At 49.5% G+C, this 23,671-nt stretch overlaps 2 protein-coding genes across 4 annotated transcripts in view; both read right to left on the reverse strand.

Moving 5' to 3' along the window:
• Positions 1–207: 207 nt before the first annotated feature.
• Positions 208–23,671, reverse strand: part of DAPK2 (death associated protein kinase 2) — a 122,686-nt gene continuing 99,222 nt past the window's right edge. For all 3 annotated transcript variants that reach the window (XM_082618871.1, XM_082618872.1, XM_082618873.1), the window contains 7 exons: positions 20,750–20,798; positions 20,009–20,035; positions 17,030–17,182; positions 15,953–15,998; positions 3,664–3,753; positions 3,472–3,555; positions 208–429 (listed from right to left, as the gene is read on the reverse strand). In XM_082618871.1, coding sequence (XP_082474997.1) covers positions 349–429; positions 3,472–3,555; positions 3,664–3,753; positions 15,953–15,998; positions 17,030–17,182; positions 20,009–20,035; positions 20,750–20,798 — 530 coding nt within the window. In that variant the 3' untranslated portion in view covers positions 208–348. The remainder of the gene's footprint in view (positions 430–3,471; positions 3,556–3,663; positions 3,754–15,952; positions 15,999–17,029; positions 17,183–20,008; positions 20,036–20,749; positions 20,799–23,671) is intronic.
• On the reverse strand, positions 13,976–14,769 carry LOC309802244 (death-associated protein kinase 3-like; the record flags this gene model as incomplete). Its single annotated transcript, XM_082617671.1, has 2 exons — positions 13,976–14,566; positions 14,722–14,769. 2 exons carry the CDS (start codon positions 14,767–14,769, stop codon positions 13,976–13,978), a joined length of 639 nt encoding a protein of 212 aa, XP_082473797.1.

A 23,671-nucleotide genomic window follows, 5' to 3' on the forward strand; every position in this document is an offset into this window, starting at 1 on the left:
TGAATCTGACCTTCACCCATGATGATGATGGTCATTTGCATAATTTTCTTAGGTCCACATCCCCATCCAGGTTCTGATGTTGGCAGCAGGTGAAAGCCCGTTTTGTGGAGAATTAAGAGCTTTGGGAATGCTGGAGTCTCCTGCATTCCCAGGAGGTGACAGCCACAGCTCCCAGGGTTTCCTGGCTCCCCTGTAAACGCTTCTGAATCCTGCATGCCCATCTCTCTTGCAAAGTGCTCAGGGATGCAGAATGCCTGGGTGCTGGCAACAAGCGGGGTCCAAGAGTCTGCATAGAAAGGAGCCCTGCAGTGCCCAGGCCTCCCTGGTGGCCACCTTGAGCCTGGCCAGTTAGGAGGTACTGCTCCTCCTCCGAGGGTGGAGGGCTTTCCTTTTGGCGATGTCCTCCTCTGTGTCACTCTCACAATTTCTCTGGAAGAAAGAAAAAAAGAGACCCAGGGCAAGAGGGTCAGAAGGTGCCAGGAATGGGGTCGTGCTGGGCAACCTGAGCTGATACACCTGGGTCACGGGCCTGTAAACCAGGGAGATGGACATTGAGGGGAAGGCTGTTGCTCTGTCCAGAGACCAGGGGTGGGTGGGATGGGGGTGGGGAGGGACCTGAAATGGGACCAGACCAACTGCCTTGAGGCCGCCTTCCCAGGAGGAAGGAATACAGGCAGAGCAGAGCATCTAGGGAAAATCAGGTACCAGAAGAGGCCAAATTATAATAATAATGAAAATTATATCCGGTGTCCTTTGTGGCTGCCACATAATCAAGACCACTTGGATAGTTGGTCTGTGGGCTGGTGGGTCTCCTGAACTCAGCCTAGAGAGAACGGGGGAGGGATAGCCACAGGGATCTCCCCAAACCCTGACGGCCACCTCCCCCACTCTTCTTTGACTAGCTTAAGCTGCACCTTTAACCAGCCCTGCCATGTAGTCTTTCCAGGGAAATGGCTTCCGTGCTCCATTTTTATGAAAGAGAAAAAGAGTAAAGTGCAGTCCATCAGCACCTACATGGCTAAGCCAGAGTGGAGCAGCCACCCTGGTGGTCACCATGCCTTTTTCATTCACGCCACATGCATCTAATTAAATTATTAAAACTATTAAACAAAGTCCTAATTCAGAAAGACTTAATGCAAGTCATAAAAAAATCTATTGTCAGATGTTCAATTTTAATGCTTCCTAAACAAAAGGATGTATCTTTCTTTTTTAAGGAAAATGCCTTTTGGAAAAGTGAATAATAGATGTCTGAAACCCATTCCTTTTTTTTTTTTTTATTCTTTGGCCACGCCATGCAGCGTGCAGGGATCTTAATTCCCTGACCAGGGATCAAACCCCGGTCCCCTGCAGCGGAAGCGCAGAGTCCCAACCACGGGACCACCAGGGAAGTCCCCTGGGACTCATTCCTTTTCCACATGTAGGGTGAGCCATTGAGCTGATATCAGGTGCTGACTGTTTGAGTAAAAAGAGGACTATTTAAAATGTTTGCACAGGGCTTCCCTGGTGGCGCAGTGGTTGAGAGTCCACCTGCCGATACAGGGGACACGGGTTCGTGCCCCGGTCCAGGAAGATCCCACATGCCGTGGAGCGGCTGGGCCCGTGTGCCATGGCCGCTAAGCCTGCGCGTCCGGAGCCTGTGCTCCGCAATGGGAGAGGCCACAGCAGTGAGAGGCCCACGTACCACAAAAAAAAAAAAAAAATGTTTGCACAAGGACAAAAATTAGGAAAGAGTTTTATACGCTTTTCAATTACTCTCTGTTCCTCTTTCCCAATGGCCAGCACCGTATCAGGGCAACTCGTCCTGAAAGGCATGCCCGCTGTCAGCCATGTGCCTACCCAGGGCCCTCTCTCCTTCCCCTGGCCTGAGCCAGCTGGAAATCCAAGGTCAAGATCAACTTTAGCCAAATACATCCTGGACCAAGCCCGGCTATAACAATAAAAATAACTCAAGCTCTGCTGAATAGAAACTTTTTAGCATGAGTCAGAGCCATACAATACAAAAGAAAGCTGGAGAACAGTCTACTTATGATTAACAGGGATTTTCAGGGGGAGCAAGTCCAGTCCCCTTTTACAGCAGATGAGGAAGGCAGCCAGAGAAGGGACACGGCTTGGCCAAAGCCACACAGTTGTTTTGGGTCTCTGGAGCCATAAATCCTCAAGTTCCGGACAAGAGTGAGAACCAAACGTAAAATAGATAGCTAGTGGGAAGCAGCCGCACAGCACAGGGAGATCAGCTCGTGCTTTGTGACCGCCTGGAGGGGTGGGATAGGGAGGGTGAGAGGGAGATGCAAGAGGGAGGAGATACGGGGACATATGTGTATGTATAACTGATTCACTTTGTTATAAAGCAGAAACTAACACACCATTGTAAAGCAATTATACTCCAATAAAGTTGTAAAAAAAAAAAAAAAAAAAAGAAGAGCTCAGGCTGGTGGGGGGAGCACAGGGGCTGTGCCAGGTCCCGCGATGCAGCCTAAGTGCTGTGCGCCCCGAGGCTGCCCAGGGCTGACAGCCCATTCACCTCCGGCCGCCGCCTTCCAGCCTCTTCCTGAGCAGGCAGTCACCTTCTGTCCTGACCTGTGCCATCCTGGACACCCCTGGGGCCCTCACCACACTCGCTGAGCAGTGGGGAGGGCCTGTCAGGGAACCTCGACCAGCTGCAATGCTAACACTGCATTTCGTAGCACCAGCTCTGCACTTTACAGTCTACGAGAGGATTTTAAACAACAACAATAGCTGCCAGTAAGTATCGAGCACTTAAAATGCCAGGCTCTAAGAATATGTCGTCATTTAAGCCTCATGACTACACTGTGAGGTAGGAACTACTGTCAACCCCATGTTACAAATGATGACATTTTGGCACAGAGAGGTTAAGTAATTTCCTCAAGGTCACACAGTAAGTGGAAGATTTGAATCCTAGCAGTCTGGCTCCAGAGGCCATGCTCTTGACTACTATATTATATTGTAAGTCTCTCATTTTAGATGCACATAAAACTGCAACAAGCTAATCAAATATAAGATAGCATCTAAATATTATTGTTTTTATTATTATTGGCCATCTAAAGCAAAACAGAAATGTAAAAATCGGCAAATGAATGGAAAGCTTTCATTCTAAAGCAGATCCTTGGATCGTGAGGAATTGATTCTGGATTGCCCCCGGTAGTCTCGTTGTCTACTGTTCCCACGGTCCCTGGCAGGCTACAGGTCCTCAGGGGAAGGCTGGGGCTGTAGAGTGGCAAGAGCAGTCCCTTCGAAAGCCCACCAGGAAAGGATTCGAGGTCCTCCAGAGGCTCATGCTGCCCCCTTGGAGCGCCCCCTCCCAGCACTACCCCAGTGGTCCCCCCGAACACAGATCACAGCGCAGAGCCTGCCAGAAACAGTTAAGCCCCACCTCCTCTCCCCGCCCCCCTCCCCCCAGCTCCAGGCCTCACCCAGAATTCCACCCAATCAGAGGGCACTGCATTTACCCACCAGGTCCTCATTTTGCCTGAGCTGCACCTTCTTCATCAGGGAGCGGGTGAGGTGGTTACACAAGGAGACGATGCTGAAGGAGAGCTGAGGGAGGGGGAGGAGAGGAACCGCCAGGTGAGGATGTGCACGGAGACCCCGGAGGGAACCAGGAGCCCACCTGGCCCCCACTCCCACCCCTAAGCCCTGACCCACCTTCCACCGCCTGCGGACATACTGCTTCTTGAAGTTCTCCAGGTTGACCAGGGACTCCCTGCGCACCAGGGCTTGCTGGTTGTCCACAGGCTGGGAGACAAAGCAGAGCATGGCGGCTGACGCTGGGCTTTGGACGGCATCAGGGCCCCCGACTGCACGCCACCCTTAGCCTGACCCCGGGACCTCCCTGCTGGGCAGGGCACGCAGAGGAACCTCATGCTGAGGGCAACGGTTCCAGAAGTCTCAGCTGTTCCAGAGATGCCCTCGGCACCCCTGCGCTATTATTACCACAGCCAGATGTGCACGCTGGCTGGGCTGAAGGCTCAGACCCTACCTCCCCGAAGGGGAAGAGCAGGAGGCAGGTCCTTCAACCATGGGTCACTCTGGGGAAGGGTCATCGTACAGCAGCCCAGGATGCCCACTGTGCACTGGGCCAGTTCTGGGCCTAGCAGAATGGATGCCTCGTTAGCAGACGGGCATTAGTACTCCACTCAGAAATAAATGTAAGGAAATAGGGGCTTTGATGGGGGTAGAGAGGAGATGGGATGTGTAGTTGCCTTTCACTGCTTGGCAGTCAAGGCTTAGCTTAAACCCTGACTTCTCCAAGAAACCTGGCATGGCTTCTCTGAGCCTCAGTTTTCTCATCTGTAATATGGGGATAATAAATAACATTGTGTCACAGGGTTGTTTAGGATTAAGTAAATGGGGGATGTAAAGTGCTTAGCTTAGAGTTGCTCAATAAATAGTAATATATTATCGATAGCCTTCCTGTCTTCTCCATTCCATCTTTTTATAAATTATTTTATTTTTATAATAGCTTTATTGCAATGTAATTGATATACAAAAAAACTGGACATATTTAATGGACTCCAATGTGAGGAGTCCATTCCCTCATGAATTCCTGCCTCTTCGTAAAACAAGGTTTTCCTAGATTGAGAAATCAAGAGATGGGTTTCAGGGGTTCTGTGAACCTCCTGAAATGGTCTGCAAATTTTAGTGCATAAACTTGTACATGAATGTTCATAGCAGCATTATTCATAATAGACAAAAAGTGGAGAGGGCCTAAATGTGCATCGACTGATGAATGGACAATCAAAATGTGGTATATCCATACAATGGAAGAACTGAATGGAAAATCCATTCATGGAAAGAATGAAGTACTAATACATAGGACAACATGGATAAACCTTACAAACAGTATAATAAGTGAAAGATGCCAGACACAAGAGGCCACATATTGTATGATTCTAATTACATAAAATGTCCAGAATAGGCAAATCCACAGAGACAGAAAGTAGATTAGTAGTTGCCAGGGCTGGAAAGAGGGGAGAATGAGGAATGACTATCTATGAAAGGGTGTGAAGTTTCTTTCTGGGGTGATGAAAATGTCCTGGAATTAGATAGTAATGGTGGTTGTATAACCTTGTGAATATACTAAAAAGCACTGAATTGTACATTTTCAAATGGTGAATTTTATAGTATGTGAATTATATAGTTCAATAAAAAAAAAAACTTAGTGTATAGGTACAGACATACATTTCCTCTGAGAAGAGTCAATAGCTTCCAACGATTCTTAAAGGACTCCGCGACCTCAAGGAAATGAACTGCCCGGGACGATCCATAAGGTCCCATCCAGCTCTATTCTTCTCTCTGCTCTGACAGACTCCTCAGAGCAGTGCCTCCTCTGGCACCTCAGTGACCGCTGAGTGAGGTCACTCATTGATTCCTGATGCTGGTCTTGTCTCCTAACCACACTGCAAGCACACCTCCATGCCTGTTTATTTTTCATCATGGTGCCAGGTGCCAGTGGAAGCCAGTGCATATGGCCGGCCCACACTGCTCTGGACCTGACATCTTCTGGCAGGAGGCCCTTTCCCTGTTTACCCAATCTCCCTCCTCCAGGACAGCCTCTGTGTGTTTCAAAGCCCAATTCAAACATGACCTCTTCCAAGATAACTTCCAAGAAACACTGTCTCTCTCTCCCAACATGACCAAAACATGTGTGCTCCTTTAGTATACTTAGCACCTCTCAGTCAGCTCTGCAGTATACTTAGCACCTCTCTTGGTCAGCTCTTCATGTTTTTGTCAATGTTTCCTCACTACCCACTCCTGATGCAGAGCATAAGACAGTGGGTGCTGAAGAGCTGTACGGATAAACTGTTTCCCTGAGCTGCTGCAGAATCAAACCAGAACGAAGTCCCAGGGCCTGCTCATTCCCACCGGTGAGAGGCCCAGGCACCTGGATCAGTCCAGCCGCGAGACCACGGAAGGGTGTCATGACACCATGACTCCCCACAGCTCTGCCTGGGAATCAGCAAGGTGAGAGGCAGAGTCCTGGGGAGGTCAGGGAGCAGGGAGGAGAGTGCACACAACCTTGACACAGAGGGGAGACGAGAGAGCCAGGGGCTATTCACTCCCCTAAAATGGGACACGGTGGTTTGGGCCAAAAAGTGCAGGAGGGGAGAGAGGAGGAAAAGGAGGAAGGCAGAGAGGAGAGAGGAGAGAAAAGGACGGGGGCTCTGAGGGGACCATCAGGCCATGCCTTGCTCTCCCAGCTCTTTCCTTAACCGCCTCTCACCTCCTCCGCAAGCCCAGCCCTGGCTTTAGGTCCCACCTGGAAGAGAGATGCAAAAGAGGGCAGAGGGCAACTGATCTGTGCTGAGCCTGCCTTTTCCTGGCATCAAAACCTTCCAGCAGCTTCTGGGCACTCTCAATAGAACCCAACAGGCTCACCAAGAACCCCAAGGCCTGTATCATCTGGGTCCTTCTGTAACCTGATTTTCTCCCCATCTCCTTCCTGTCCCTGTGGCTTTCATTGCATGGGTCTGCTTGCTGGTCCAGGAACCCAAGGTCTCCAGGTCTTACTGTATTTACTTTGTCATTTTGTTCCGGTCTTTGCTCAAATGTCACCTCCTCAGGAGGCCTTCCTTGACCACCCTATATAAATAGCACCCAGCTGCCCCATGCAACTCACTGTGCCTCTGCCCCAGTTCCTCAAAGCACCTGTCACTACCTGACATTTTATTCCATATTTATTCATTTGTTGTTAATTCCACTTCCCCATACCTCTCAGCAACTAGTTTCTCCTTCCCAAGGTGACTGGCATCCTGCCTTCCCAGCCCACAGAACATTTCTGCCTCTAACTTCACAAATGTCTGCAATTCACCTTCGAGTCGAACCCTTGCAAGGGACACTCTTGCAGTTCACTTGGAGAGTTTGATGAGCTGGAATTTAGACTCTGGGAGTGAGGGGACCTCTTTTTGTCTGCTTACTGATTGACACCCTTGTGAGGAGAGAGATGGCTAAACCCCAAGTATGGAAGGTTGACAGGCAGGCTAGGGGAGTCCTGGTAGTGAGAATCCCACCTTCCAACTGGTCCAGCAGTGCCAGCCAGTGAGCAGAGAAGCCCAACTAAAATATCACATCGGACCATTCCCAGAGGCCATTCATGGGAGGTGATGCAGTTACTTCTAGGGCCCTGTATATATGCTACACAAAACAGCATGAACTCTGAGGAAGAGGCTATAAACCTGTCAGGCTGGCCTTTCCCAATCAATGGGCCTTGTGGGTTGCTAAGAGGCTCACCAAGCGCTGACACTGTCATCTAGGCATGAAGGCAGAGAGACATAAATTCTGCAGTGAAGTCAGTTCCCAGAAGGAACGTGACACCAACACTTTGGATTAAATTCAGGGTGTGAGGGGCAACAGAGTTTGTTCCGCCTTCTCCCGACCCTCCCCTTTCTGCAAACAAACAGTGCCTACCTTCCAGCCTTGTGGTCCTTCAGCGAGACCAGAGAGTGTGGGCGATTTTGACCAGGCTCCTAGGAGCATGTTTGGTGTCTCAGAAAAATGTTGGGAAGGGAGAAAAGAAGACAGAACGCTGTGGCTAAAGTAAGGTTTTGTTCATGCAGATGAAAGTGTCTCTGAAAAAGTCCATTGGGGAGAGCTAGGCAGCACCGACATCCACAGAGCAGGGAGATGGAGCAGCAGCCATCCTCCCAGGCATAAAGACAGACCCTGGCTTTCCAGAAAAGGCACTCCAAAGACTTTCTCTAAATATCAGGGCTCCATAAAAAGAAACGAAATTGAGTTATTGGTAGTGAGGTGGATGGACATAGAGTCTGTCATACAGAGTGAAGTAAGTCAGAAAGAGAAAAACAAATACCGTATGCTAACACATATATATGGAATCTAAAAAAAAATGGTACTGATGAACCTAGTTGCAGGGCAGGAATAAAGAGGTAGACATAGAAAATGGACTTGAGGACATGGGGTGGGAGGGCGAAGCTGGGGCGAAGTGAGAGTAGCATCGACATATAGACGCTACCGAGTGTAAAATAGTTGGCTGCTGGGAAGCAGCAGCACAGCACAGGGAGATGGGCTCGGTGCTTTGCGATGACCCAGAGGGGTGGGATAGGAAGGGTGGGAGGGAGACACGAGAGGGAGGGGGTATGGGGACATGTGTATGCATATGGCTGATTCACTTTTTTGTGCAACAGAAACTAACACAGTATTGTGAAGCAACTATACTCCAATAAAGATCTATTAAAAAAATAAAATAAAATCATAAATAAATACCAGGCCTCCTCTACAAACTGCCAACAGTTGGCAACTTTTCGAACCTCCATGTGAGTCACTACTCCAGCCCCATCCTCCACTGAAAGCCATGGACACCTGAGCACCCACTTTCCTCTCCTGCCCAGGACTGTCTCTCTGAGCCTCACTCCTTCATCTCCCTTAGTGGCATCTCTCTGTAGGTGGCATCTCCACCTCTTCCTTTTGCTGGCTGTTTTGCTGGCTGGAGCCTGGGCCCTGCTGGCCTTACCTCCCTGTTTAACCAGGAAAGGAGCACGTGAGGCTTATAGGGGCCTGAGTCTCTACCTCCTTATGCATGGGTGGGGAGAGCTGCAGAGAGGCTGTGTTCCTGCAGGTTGTCCCTACACTGAACAAGCCAATGGAAAGAGGTAAGAATGTCCCTTTCCTTGCCTGACCCAGCCTTACTTTTCTGAGTTAGGTCTCAGCATAGATACACTCTCACTTTTAATCTTCTCCCCGGGACCTTCAGTTTTCCGAGCAAGTTTTTATCCCCAGGAAAAGCTTCAAAAGCTCTCCCTCCTGTACTGAAGAGACTTGAGAGACATAACATCCAACTGCCATGTGAGGTCTGCGTTTGGATCCTGATTTGAACAAACCGAGTATAACAGGACACCCTTAAGAAAAGCAGGGGCGGGCTTCCCTGGTGGCGCAGTGGTTGAGAGTCCGCCTGCCGATGCAGGGGACAAGGGTTCGTGCCCCGGTCTGGGAAGATCCCACATGCCGCGGAGCGGCTAGGCCCGTGAGCCATGGCCGCTGAGCCTGCACGTCCGGAGCCTGTGCTCCGCAACGGGAGAGGCCACAACAGTGAGAGGCCCGCGTACCGCAAAAAAAAAAAAAAAAAAAAGCAGGGGCATGTGACTCCAGAATGTGTATCCAGATGATAATAAGTAATTATTCTTGATTTTATCAGGTGTGATAATGGCGCAGTGGTCATAGTAAAAAGAAACTCCCTATCAGAGATTCCTGCTGAAGAATTTATGAGGTAAGTCAGTCTGAAGTTTGCTTTAAATTACTTCAAAGCTGGGTAACAGATACGTGGAATTCACTCTGCCATTCTCGATACTTTTGTGCCAGTTTTGAAAATGCCCCATAACAAAAAGTTAAAAACAGAAAGTCTCCCTCTTTTAAATCTCTGTAACCTCCTCCCCTTTAATCTCCATTTGACAGCTCCACGTTCCTGACACCAAGCTGGGCTCATCCCCATATCCCTCCAAATTCTGCCTGGTACCTTCCCCACAAGGCTACAGCTTGGAGGGGAGTGTTAGGGGCAAGACCCCCCCCCCCGAGAATGCTTCTGCCCTCTGCCGCCCCTCTTACCCTTCCTCAGTCAGAGTTCGTCTCCCTCCTGTTTTCTGGAATATTAGGTACCCCTGTTTTCTCACTCACCATGGCCTTCCTCACCTCCCAGTTGGTTGGGGCCCCATCTGTCCCAAACACTGAGTCTTCTATTCAGGGGTTGTCTTGTCCTTATCTGTCACCTCCCTCCAGAGCCAGAGCACAGTCAGTGTTTGTTCAATGAACTGGCTTCTTCTGCTCCTCAAATATGCCCACTGCTGGGTCTCCTCTCCAGGGCAAAGAATCTTCTCCACAGGCCAAGAGTTTCACAGACAAAGCAGAAAAGGCCATTCAGTTCCACAGACGTGTACAGAGGCTGCCAGTGGGGGTGAGAGCTGAGCACCCAGCCACCTCCCACAAGGGCCCACAGCCCTGCCTGATGGAGTGAGGTGGGAAGTCGCGAACTTCAAGATCACCTGGAGAGGTGGGTGGCTGGTACGGGAAGGGGTTTGCAGAGGAGACTCTGGCTTCTCCTACCATTATCACTTTGCTCCATCCCTTCACTGCCAGCATCCTGCATCTGCAGAATCACCGGTTACCTCGTTATCACGCCATCTCCACCCTTCCCCACGCAAAAGGGTAATCGTGTGAGGCATGCCTCTGCCTCAGAGCAGGGACAGACTGCTGCCTTCCCCAGGCCCCGACTCTCCAGCCTCCTTGGGAATCGCTATTCAGGAAGATGTCACACGCACACCCTGCACTCCCCAGGATGGCATTTGCCCAGAGCACAGAGGCTGACCTTTCATTCACAGCCTGGTGAATGAAAGGATCCTCTGTGACGGGAGATGGGCCGGGCCACAGAGCGGTGCCCCGCAGGTCTTCGTCCGTCTAGGTACCAACGAAACACCCCATCCTGCCACCGTCGGCCCTGCCCTGCCCTGTCCTTGATGTCTCTGTTAAAATGCCAGCTGTGGGCGTGTGGGGAGGAATCTAGCAGGTCCTCTGGCTGGGCATTCCACAGGCTTCCTTGGGCTCCCCTTGGCATCAGGTTCTGCTGCCAAAGGGTGATGGGAGTTGGACCAACCAGGTGACAGAGGAAGGTCACAATCTCCTCCGATTTCCCGGAAAGACTTGGGGGGCATTTTTCACTTCACTTCACTTTGTCTTTGGAAACACTTAGTACATAAAAGAGTCTGTTCATAAAACATCTAAATGACAAGTTGTTACCCACGACTGGACATGAACACAGAGAAGATGATTCCACTACTTGTGAGGAAAACCACTTAGGGTTCTGACCCCAGCTCTGGGGCTGACTGGCTGGGGGACTCTAGACAAATCCTGTCCTGTAAAATCTTGTAAAAAGAGGGTGTCGGGTGGCTCATGCCTGAGGACCCCCCAGTATGGACAGTGTGAAGCTGATGCCAGGATTCTAAAATAACCACTTCTCTCTCCCTTTTCCCAGTCTCCTTAATTCAAATCATCATCCACATCTTACTACTTCATTGCATTTTATTTCGACCTTCACAAGAAAGTTTGCCCTGAGTTGCTCAATCAGGGGCTTCCTTTCCTTAGGAAACCTGTGGACTTGGCCAAAGGGACCTTTAATCTTTGCAGTGCCTTATGCCAAATGGGCACATCATGTCCTGTAACAGGGCAGGAAAGTTCTTGGAGAGCTCGTAGATGGGTCTTTTGTATCAGTTCTTCCAGACAGGGTTTAGGGAACAGGGCTTTGCCATCTTCCATTGATTCCAAGATGCACATTTTTGGATCTCTGAAATCAGGACTTAACTCCCAAACGATGGCATCATATCCTTACTGTCGGTCTGAAGTGAAGGCAGGTGTCCCGGAAGATGACCACACTGATTCTGCCAGCCATTGGGGCCACCCAGCCTCAAACCATTTGATGTTAGATCCTCTGCTCGAGGTCCTTTTGTTTTTGTTTTGTTGTTGTTTTGTTTATTCACTTGTTTTGAGGTTCTTTTGGATCCCACTGATTGTGCAAATGCAGAAAGCAAAACCTGCACGAGTACCATGGACCTGGGACTCCTATTCTCAGTGGAGGATTTTCCCATCCCTCTACCCAGTGTCAAGGTTGAGACAAACACGTTCCCTTGCCTCCCCTTCCTGCCTGGTGGCTTTATTTCCCATTTACCCTTTCAGTGAGGGTGTCCCAGCTTTGTATGTGGAGTCTCCTATTGGACTTCCCATCCTGGGCTTTTTTTTTTCTTTATTTTGGGGTCATAAAATAATGATGCATTTACATTTGATGAAAATATGCTTTCTTACAGTTGATGAAAAAAGTTTCTGTTACAAATGTTATATATGATATTTGAAGTGATCCAGCATGCAAATAGAATTAGAGGTAGGATTTTAAAGACATGGTTTCATGGGATCACAATCTCATGCCTCATTCTAAACCACTCCCCATCTGTGCTGCTCACTGGGCATCCCTGCCCCCGCCAGCACGTCAGGCTGTTGACTGCCCGGCACCCATCATGGCTCCCCATGACTCTTGGGATGAAGGCAGAGCTCTTTAATACAGCAAAGCCCTGCTGGTCCTGTCTTCTCTCCAGCCACGTCCACACCATACGCTATTCTCTCCCCTCCAGCTTTCTTTCTGTCTGAGCAGTTTCAGCCCCCAGGCCCCCTCCCAGCACAGAGCCCTGGCATGACAGCTCTGTGGGGAGCACTACCTTCTCCCTGGTTTGCTTAGCTGATCTCAGCTCCAGCATCACCACCTCAGGGATGACTAGATCATCCCCCACTGCGGGCTCCTGCAGTGCTGCACCCTTCTCTTTCATCGCACTGGTCCCAGCTGCCGTTCTACCTTTGTAGAATGTTCTTGATGAATGTTGGAATCTGGTACTGGACTGCAAACTTCACTCAACATTGTATCCCTGGGGCCAGGCTGAATGCTTGGCAGTAGATAGGTGCTTAAGAATTCTTTGTGAATGCATAGATGGATGTGTCTTGGTGTAACCTGCCCCACAGCAGAGAGTAAACTCTTGGAGACTGGGGCAGTTAGGGGAAGCAGAGAGAGCAACGGACATCATCAGAAGGTCTCCACTTTTGCCACTATTGTGACCTTGGGCAAATCACATCCTCTCTGTTTCCTCAGCTCCAAATTGGGAATAACACCTACCCCACCTATCTGACAGGGGGTTTGTGAGTCTGTGAAGGCACTTTGAAATGATACGATCTGTTCCCTCACCCCCAAGCTTCTAGCACAGCACTGGGCCCACACTCCACACTCCTTCTCCGTGAGCTAGTTGGCTGGCCCCTCCTCCGGGAAAAGGGAGACAAGATGATCCAGTCCTCAGGGAGGGGTGCGCACAGCTTGAGGTCAGGAAGGGAGCACTGAGCCTTGGGCCCCCCAATCTTAATGTCCACCCTGTTCAGACCTTAGGGACATGAGAAAAGGAACCTGCTTGCTGAGTCCTTTCTGGCCTTCATTCCCAACACAAGATTGGAGCCCTTAGCCAGAGGCGGGAAGTGGAGAAGGGCGAGATGCTGCCCCTCCCCTCCTATTCTGCAGGTGATCTTCAGACAGGGACACAGCTGCATGGGAACGATAAACTGCATGCCTTCTACACACACTTCTTAGTACAATTGCCTAAAGGTATAAGGCTTCCACCTGACTTGGCAAAAATACATGAAAATGCTTACTTTACCTCTGGGATCTGAACTTTAATATTAACGTGAATTTTTACAGTAAAGCCTGTTTCTTCCCATATACTTCATCTTATAGAGCCGGGCATCCTGGGTTTCTGTTTCATCCGTATCAACTAGCTATGAATGAACTTAAGTCATTTTCCCTCTCGAGGTCAATTTCCTCTTCAGTTACATGGAAATGACAGTAACAACAATAATAATACCACCTACCTTCCTGTCTCACAGGTTCCTTTAAGGATCAAAGCCACAAATGCTTGGTAAGTGAAAAGTCAATATAAATGAAAAGTAATCTTTTCTCTGTGCATTCAGAATCCCTCCTTCAGCAGCAGGAAAGCACCAAGCCAACTGACTGTTATCCCTAGTTAACTAGAATATTACCCAAGACCTGCAATCTATAAGGCGGGAAGTGAGATGTGAACAAATCCATTATCACAAATCAGTTATCAAGTATCTCTCCAGGGCCAGCCGTCCTCCCTCTGTAGGAGGGTACACTGAGGGGTGTTCATCCTCAATCGTTTTAACAGCTTAGCTGCCCTGCCAGCCACCCTCCCAGAAAACCAGGCTGGTGAGAGGAGGTACAGAATGGATAACTAGCTAGCCCCTCCGTGATTCTGGAATCTGGGAAGGGGGTGGAAGGCTATGCTACAGACACACACCCCTGCAGGAGAATTCTAGTCGATGCCCCGGCAGGGCAGTTGGGAACAGGCTTCAGCAAACCATCCAGGATGCATTCCTGACTCGATTCTGGCGCTCAGAGCTTCAAGCTGGCCTAGACTTCCTCACTGCGTGATCTGTTGAGCGGCTCCCCTAGGCACTCACTGGAGTCCTGGCAACACACGGAGCTGGGGCTGTCCATGCTCCCACTCTCCAGCTGGAAGCCGCCCACCAGTTCCTGGAGCCACTGTAAGTCTGCCAAGAGCTCCTGCCCCAGGGCTTCAAACTGCGCCTGCAGATGGTCCAGTTTCCTGGCTGTGCTCCCGAGGCGGGACTCCGTGGCCCGGATGTCCTCTCGCAGGAGCTTCTTCGAGGACTCTACTTTGCGGAACTCGTACCTGAGCTGGGACAGGTCGTGCCGGGCTCTCTCACTCTCCTTCCGGTACCAAGCCTCCTTCTCATTGTAGATGGAGACCAAGGTCTCCACATCGTCCTGGATGGTGTCACGGGCCCCCGCCAGGGCCCGGCATCCCTGGTCCACCCGAGCCACGTCCTCGACCACACAGGCAAAACGCTCGAAGTTGACATAGGTGTTGTCGGGGGGCATGCTTGAGTGGCATTTGAGGGTGTACTCTCTCAGGCGCTCGGTCTTCAGCTGGGCGGGCTCTGCCTTGTGCTGTTCAGGGGTTCTGATCTCTCCTTTGGACTAGGGGGTGTTTAGACAGAAGGGCCAGAGTTACTTTGACGTCTGCTCCAAGGGCAGTCCAAGGTGCAGGCGGACGGCACGCAAGCAGCCTCTTTGCATTCACTGCACGCGCCAGGCCACGGGAGGACCAGGGCGGAATGATCACCCACACAGACCGTAAGAAAGGTCAGGTCGAGGAGGACGGGTGCTGCCTGCACACTCATTCCAGGGCAGGGTGGTCCACGGCCATTAGAGAGGGTCTCCACACGCACAGCATTTAAGGGTGCTCGCACAGACAAGCAGGCCAGAGCCAGGATTCTGCAGGCATCCACTCAAGGGCAGAAGCATACAAGGCCATGGCTGATGGGGGGAAGCTGGGGGCTTCTCTCCCTCATGGCTGGTGGGCTCTCTGGGCCTTGGCAACACCCGGCAAGCTGAGCTAGGAGACAGCCCACCAGACTCCCTATCTCTGTGGTCTGGGCCCAAACCTGGAGGGCCCCCGGCCTTCCCCATGCTTCAACAAGCAGATGCACCTGGCCTTCTCCAGAGCACTCCAGCCCTCCCTGCTCTCCATCTCCCGTGGGCCTCCGCCCCTTCTCATCTGCACCCTCAGATCATCCTTGCCAGCTCTCCCATTTAACAATTTCAGTGACTGGGAAGTCTGGTGACATCCCTGGGGGCACACATCTCATCAGTCAGCAGAACTAGGGCCAGAATCCCACTCTCCTGATTCCTCTCCCGCCAAAGTGCTTTTCACCGGCACTTTACTGTGCCTAGACGGCAAGGCCCTCTGAAAACCCAGCAGCTGGAAGCCCAGTTACAAGGCGGGTTAGGCAGGGAGTCACCTTTGTGTCCCCACCCTCCCCAGAGAGAATGGAGCTGCCCTAAGGAGTGGCTGCCTCTCCCTCCCAGTAGGCCTCCACCTCAGAGCCCCATTCCCTGGAGTCTCCAGGGGCCTGAGGAAGCCATTGACCAGTTTGAGTGTCATCCTTTACTCAGAACTTCGAAAGTCAGAAACAAGGAGCCCTGGTTACAAAGTGGAGGTTTTTACCTGTCACTGATCTCTCTCTACAACTGAGGAGTCCTGATTTCTGCTTTGAGAATGACAGTGACATGTCCTCTGACAAAGAACCCTTTGTAAGATGGGCCCAAAGAACAAGGAGTTCAACTGACATTTGTGAAGGTTTCATTTCATAAGTCACCTGAACACGTGAAATAGAAACTTAAACTTGTAGACCTATTTGAACAAGCCCAGACCCTTGGGAGCTCCCAACTAGCTTTCGTCTGTGCTTGAGGGTCAGTGTTTCAAGCAAAGGCCTTTCCATAGGTCCCCTGCATCCGGCCGCCCCAGGCAGCCCTGGCACAGAGCAGGGAACTGTTTACTGGAATTCATCGCTGTGCCCTTACCGTGATCCAGGGGTGTCTGAGAGCCTCTTGGATCGTGAGCCGTTTCCTGCAACGAGGATCAGAAAACAGTGATGATCCATGAGAAGCTGAGAGCAACAGTCTCCATTCTCACTCTTCTTAGACCTCCTTTTTGGCATTCTTCAACCACTGCCATCAAACTAGAATAATAAGGGATGCAGAGGTGGATGGGGAACTGGCTGCATTCTCTGCATTCCAGAGAAAGTGGTCCAGGAAGACACCTCAATAAAATGACATCACATAAACCCTCATCTTTGGTCCCAGAGTTGAAGGGGCCAACACCACACTATGGAAGAGTCATAAATGCTCTCCACTGCAAAACCTTTGGTCTCTGTTTTCCTGTTTGCCTCCCAGATCCACTCTCTGCCCTTCCCTGCTCTGTACCCATGCAGGGTGATCCCATCCCACCTAGCACTGATCTTCAATAAGGAAATCGGGCCCCTGCGCTTTAGAGGGCCCCACTCTGCCTCTCTCTAAAATCTGTGGGACCAAGAGGATATGGTCTTCTAAAGTCTGTGGACCTTACCCCTGCCTCATCTAGGCCGTGCTCTGGGCACCCAGCACCCTACAAGTCCTTGCCCATCTCCTTCTTTGATCTCACAGCCACGGGACTCACCCTGGGCCCTGCAGAAGGCATGGGATTAGCAGGTCTCCTATTCTCCCACTGTTCTGACCCCTCTGGGCCCACTTCCGCCCACTCCCATCCTGAACTGACTTGAAAACCCTGCCACTTTCCTTTTTGAATCCTGGTTCCAGGTGCCTTGGGGACAGACTGCAAAAGATAATGAGCCCTGGAGAAACCCAGGCTGACTTATACACACACACACACACACACACAGAGTTATTTGCATTTCAGCAGGAAAAGAAACCAGAACAACTTGAGGAAACAAGATGAATGCTAAGTCTTGACCAGTCCACACTCCTCAGCACCTGCCCAGATTAGACCACAATGGTCGATGATAGCCCATGGCAAAGCAGGGACAGACGGACACGTCTTTGGGAGAGGTGGCAGGAGAGGGTCAGTACCTGAGAAGCCAGTGCCTTTCTCTGTCCTCTTACCGGGTCTCTTTAACCAGAAGCTTCCGAATGAAGTCCTTGGCCAGCTCGCTGGTCTGGCTGAAGAACTCCTCATCAAAGTCGTAACTCACTGCTGTGATATTTGCCAGTGTTTCCTGCTTCGTGTCTCCCAAAAAGGGGGATGCTCCACTGAGGCTGGGCACACAGAGAGGAAACACGTGACCGTGGGAAAGCAGATGAAAGTGGGGGTGACGGATTCAGGGAACCCTGACTCGTACTGCTGCGTGGGCATGGGAGGCTCCCCGCAACCCTTGCTGCCCCCTCTGGGGGGGCCGGTCAGCATCTTTTCAAATGAGTCCAATTCAATACACTTTATGGAGCTCCTGTGACAGAGAGAAGTACCTGTGATAGAGAGAAACCGTGTCTTCAAGGGACTCGAAAGGGGAGGGGAGACAAATACAGAGACCTGGCTCTTCATAACCTCCAGCCGAGCACAGAATAAAACAGAGAAGGCCAGAAAAAGGGCTGTGGGAGCACAGGACAGAGGGGAGGCCCAGAGCAGGCTTCATGGGAGAGCTGACATTTGCATCAGTTGTGTCCTGAAGAATGAAGAGGTTGTCAGCAGTCACAGAAGGAGTTGGAGGGTCTTCTAGGCTAAGGGAGCAGCTTGAGCAAAGCCTGAGAGGTGTGGCAATAGATGGGCCATTAGGGACTGGAAGGGTGAGTGATGGTACCCTGCAGGGTCTGTGGGGAATGTGTTGTTCAAATAGTGACTCCTGAATCTACTGTCTCCTGACTCATGTTCCAGATGTGCCATTGTCCCAGAGGTCCCTGTGCCCTACCCTAACCCTCCATGCGCTCCCTGCCTTGATTAATGATGTCACTTCATGAATGTACCCAAGCTAGAAACACAGCATCTTTGACTCTTCCTCCCATTCCCTCACCATTTCTATTGGTTCCATTTCCTAAATACCTCTTAAAGGTCATCCCTATCTCCACTGACACTTTCTTGGGATAGTGAAAGCAAGGCACCCTGGAAAAAACTCTGATATTTCACTCCTGGATTTGAATCCCAGCTCCGCCACTCATGTATGAACCTAGGAGAGTTACTCAACCTCTCTGAGCTGCAATTCCCTCATCTGTAAACTGAAGAAAATAAAAGTCTCCACCTCACATGACCGTTGTGAATAAATATATATAAAATGTTGAAGAATAAATATACAGAGACTGTTCCATGCAATCCTGGCCCATACTAAGAACTCTGGAATTGATGGCCATTAGTATTGTCATTGTTAGCACACAAAGAACCCTCCATGACTCCCTGTTTTCTATAGAATCACATCTGAACTCCTGAGCAAGGCATCAGAAGTTGGTCCACACACTCCATATATTTCACCACACTTACCAAGCTCACTGCTCCCTTCCTCAGCTGGGACAGCGCTTCCTTCCCTTTCCACCAGGAGAATTCATCTCATTCCTTCTAGCCCAGTTCAAATCAATCTCTCTCTCTTCTCTGTCTCCCCCTCCCCCTCTCCCATTAAACCTTCTGCGGTCCCAGCAAACCAGTGACTCTCCCATCTGTGTCTCACAAAGCCATGTTCATACCTAAAGGATAACCTTGGTCCCACTGGGTAAGAGTTCGCCGTCCGGTGTCTCCCACACACACAGGGAGCTCCAGGCAAGCAGGACTGATTCTCCTTCATGTAGTATCCTGAGTGCCTGGCACAGTGCCCACCATGGAGCAGGCAGTCAATAACCTGTATGGAATTCAATGAGCTACAAGAAGATTGTGTGCCCTGGAGACACTGGAATTCCATATTCTTTTAATATGGAAACCAGAGTTCTGAAGATATCAAGGTGTCAAGAGTCAACATCTGAATATTCTGGCTCTAGTCTGGAACTATACAGCAATGCAGCAAATTCTCTCTCTCTGCAAATTCCTCCTTCAAATTCCTCCAGGGCTTTTAAAAAATACTGATGCCTAGACCCCACTCCTAGCGATTCTGATTTCATAGATCTGGAGTGGGGCCTGGGCCACAGTAGATATCGAAAGGTCTGATGTGCAGCCAGGGTTGAGACCCTCTGCTGCAGCTCGGGGGACAGGATGGGCCGGTGGCGGGAGGTGTCTACCACATCGCACAGAGCTCCCAGTCCAAGGGGAGCCAGAGGGATGCTTTACAGGGATGTTGAGAGAGTTGAGTGCTGGTGCTCCATCCTTCATCCCCTCTGGCTGTGGGCTGCCTCTTACCCAGAGTGCCATAAAAATACCATTTTCCAGAAGTGCTGTGAGAGGAAACAGTTGGGAAGTACTGATGAAATGAACACCAACTAATCAGCCGTGTCCGTGTCTGAGCAGTGCCGGGAAGTTTGCACGTCTGCTTATTTAACCCTCACAACACACCCATGGCAGGAAGTTTGTGATTCCTACTTTTCTGATGAGAAAAACAGGCCCAGAGATTAAGTCTCTGCCCCAGGCGACAGAGATGGAAAGTGACAGGTCCACTACCCGATGCAGGAAATCTCTGCTTAAGCACTTAATACTTCAGTGACAGGAAAGAGAGACTCTGGGGAAAAGGGAAGAGAGAGAATGTGAGAGGAAAAGGGATCTTGAGAAAGGCAGGGGGAAAGGCAGAGAAAGAAGAGGCAGGGTCAGGAAGGGCATGGCAGCTTGAGGGCTGTCCCAAGGCTTCGGAGTGAAAACTGACATTTTCACAAGAAACCTGGGTCTGGGTGAGGCTGAGCGGTGGCTCCCCGACCACAGGAGGGATGCAGACACAGTCTGTGCAGGATGGAGGGCTGCAGGCTGGTCTCCTGGGTTCCTGCCCAACCCCAAGCCCAGGGTCAAATGTATGAAATGGAGCTGAGAGCACTTAGCCCCAGGTTTGCTGTGTGGCTCTAACACATCTGGTCATGGTGGGCACTCAGGAAATGCCCGTCTGTCTGTCTGCCTGCCCCCTCTCATCCCCCCGCTCCCCCTGGATCTGAGCTGGGTCAGAGAGCCCCGGGATCAGTGATACTCACAGGATGTAGGTGATGACGCCGATGCTCCTGTAAAACAAAGAACAGTCAAGTCAGGGCTGCGTGGCTGTCATCCCAGACCAGCAAGGGACTCCCCACACAGTTCTGAGGGCCCTTTCACGGCAGCCCCTGGATGCCCTCTCAAGTCCTACGCCCCTCCCCACTCCACTCTTCAGCAGCAGCCTGGGACTTCTTTGGAGTCATCAAGCTCTGGACATTGAGTCCAAGGACTCAGGTTCAAGATCGGACTCCTGCACATGCAGGCTGCCATGATCACCTCTGAGCCTCTTTCTCCTCTTAAAATGAGGGTAATGACAACTACCTCACAGGACCGCTGGGATGATTTTAGAAAACCACGTGATCAAGCTGCTTAGCCAACTGTAAAGCGTGGTTCACATGAAATGAGCCCCACCTGTGCAGAGGATCCATCACTGTGGTATCCCCCGGCCCAGCACAGCACCTAGAACATGAGGCTGCAGGTGATCACTTGGCTGACTGATGGAATGAGCTACCGTCACTAACATCTGTATCGTGGCTGCAGCAGGCCTCGGGTGAGCCTGCACCTCCAGCCTCACCTCTCCCCTTGTTCTCTGCCTCGGCCGTGTGCTAACTGGCCGCAGGTCCAGCACACCCAGAGCAGCCAGAGGCTCTGAAAGGTCAGTGTGAAGGAAGAGGTTTTCACGGTCCAGGGGGATGTCAGCCAGAGCCGGGGTCTGGGCCACCTGGGCGGCCTGTACAACTTACCACATGTCAGCCTCCAGGCCCAGGGGCTCATAGTTCACAATTTCTGGAGCTGAAAGAAGCCATGTTGAAGAGTCAGCAGGGGTATGAAAATGAGAAGAGAAGATCGTAAGGAATTTTAGGAAATTTGGTGCCAATGTCTCCATCCTGAATCCTCAGTAAGGAAAATCAGAGAGGCAGACGGGGTTAATCTGGGTCTAAGGATTTTGAGGAAGGGAGTTGCCTTTTATCCTGATAGTGAGGAAGACGGGACAAAGGGACTCCTGGAAAAGGAAGAGGAGGGTGGAGAGAGGAAGATGCGGGAGGGGACAATGGGGCCTAGAACAAAGCCTGCTTTAGAACCCTCTGCTGGAAACCAGTCAGGTCAGCGCTGGAAGGTGACGGAGGAGAAAAGGAGGCAGAGAGGGAATCCACACTCCTCTGAGTCTGTCTGAAAGAGGGCAACTCCCACCTGAGGAGCAGGAGGACATTCTGGTGGCCACTGAGGTGATGAGCCTGTGGTGCCCGAGGGGCATCCAGAGGAAGATGCCCAGGAACAGGCTGGGTATTGGAGGTGGGGGTGTGGTGGACCAGAGCCATCACACAGGCAGAAACAGGAGCCGTGCGAATGCTGCCATGACCAGGAGAAGGTGCCGAGTCTAGGAAAGAAGACTCTACCTGGGACAGAAGAGGACCAAATGGTGCCTGGTGATCAAGCCCATAAGCCCTGGAAAGCAAGTGTTGAATTTCACACTCACTGCAGTGCCCAGAGAGTGTTGAGTGTGGGCAGTGGAGATAAGGGTGCAGGTGACTCTTTAAAAAAGCTTGGTGATGAAATAGAGAAGAAAGAGAGAATGATAACTAGAGAAGGGAGAGGGACTGAGACTTTTTAACCACGAATGGAAAAAGGTGGGGAGTGGGAAAGGCTAAGTTTGTTCACCTAGAATAATATCAAAACCTCTGCATCTATAGGATGTGCCCCCCACCCACCCTCCCAGATGCAGGGAACCACTCTCCTGTCTTATTTTCCAGCTTCCTAAAAATGATGCCATACTGCATGTCATCTACTGTCACTTGACTTTTTTTCCCCCACTCAACATGATGCTTCTAGCATTCATTGAATGTTCATCCATGGTTTTTCATCTTCAGTGCTATATAATAGTCCATTGTGTGAATATAGATCATCTTCTAGTCATTCTCTTGGTGATCATTTGGATGGTTTCCACTTCTTTTATTATTGTATTATATTATTATCTTTTATTGGAAAAACATTGCTATGAACTTTTTTGTACCTGTCTCCTGAGACACACATGAAAGACTTTCTCTAGAACAGTGATATTCAAAGTGCAGTCTGCAGGCAAACAGTCTGCAGACTGTCACTGGTCCTGACAAGATATGTACAGAAATTGACGGTAAGCATTTAGAGACTTGCATAGCAATTTGACATTGCTGTGACACTCAAACTGTGATCACTTTTCTAGGAATTTATTTTTATTGTATCTTACTGAACAAGCAGCCCAGGATAGACTTTTTTTTTTTTCAAGTGGTTCACCATGGAGAGTTTGAGGAGCACAGCTCACTTTCTAGTGCTCATCTGCTTGATATACATACACACTCATTTCTGTCCTTCAGGTGCTTTTGTTTGTCCATTTTCATCTGTGCTTTTCATCTTCTTTCTTTTTTTTCTTTTTAACTCGCTTTTTGTTAGTTTTCTTATTGTTTTTTCCCCCAGCTTCTATTTTTGTAATGGCTACCCCTGAGACTTTACCATGAATATCAAATAAATTCTAACATAAATCAATATTTTGACCCTCCTCTAACAATACAAGAAACTTAGAACACTAATTTCAAGTACTCTGTCCTAGCTAACATTATTTTCTTCAGTTTCTAGTTCTTTTTTTCAGTCCTACAATTAAAGCTTCATCATCAGCATCATCGTTATCATTATTTAGGAAAGAAAATAATTATATTTGCCTAATGTTTTACTGATTTCTTTGCTCCTATTACTTCTTGCATTGAGAACTCCCTTCAGAGCCATTTTCCTTAATTCAGAAGTACATCTTTTAGAAGTTCCACTAATGAAGGTCTGCTAGAGGTTAACTGTTTTTATTGTTTTGTCTTTTTTGTTGTTGTTCTTTTTTGTTTTTGTTTTTCTGAATCTCTTACCTTCATTCTTGAAATATAATTTCTCCACAATTATGGGGTTTTTATTTTTCCTCAGCTGTTTGGAGATTATATTCTATTGGACATTGGTTTCCATTGTTGTTTTCAGAAGTATGCTGTCAGTCCAGTTATTGGTTTTTGTTTGTTTATTTTTGTTTTTTGTAGGTAACCTGTCTTTTCTCTCTGGCTGATTTTTAAGATCGTCTCTTTGTACCTGGTGCCCTATACTTTAACTATAATGTGTCTAGGTATAGATTTTTTTTCTGATTGATATACATTGTCCTTTCTGTATCTGGGGATGCATGTTTTTACATTAGTTCTGAAAATTCTCAGTCGTTCTATTCAGATATTGCTCCTGTATTGTCTTTATTCCCTCGTCCGGGAATCCAAATAGACCTATTTTAGGCTTCTTATTTTAAACTTATTCCACTTATCCTCTCTTTAATATTTCTATATCTTTGTCCCTCTGCAGTATTCTAGCTGATTTTTTCCAGCTCAGTCTTCCAATTCTTTAATTCTCTCCTCAGCTGTGTATAATCTGCTGTTTGCCCCATCCACTGAGTTTTAAATTTCAATGAGTATATATTGAATTTCCTAAAGTTCTATCTGGTTCTTTTAAAAATCTGCCCGGTCATTTTTGAATCTCTTGTTGCCTGCTCATTCTTGTGAGCCTACCTGTTATTTCTATATATATTCCATTTATTTTATAGTCAATATCTGATAATTTTAATATCCAACATCCTTGAACATCTAAATCTTGCTAGTCTCTGATAAATGCTGATA

The sequence above is a fragment of the Mesoplodon mirus genome (assembly GCF_964341445.2).
Source record: "Mesoplodon mirus genome assembly, chromosome: 4".
NCBI classification, from domain to species: domain Eukaryota; kingdom Metazoa; phylum Chordata; class Mammalia; order Artiodactyla; family Ziphiidae; genus Mesoplodon; species Mesoplodon mirus.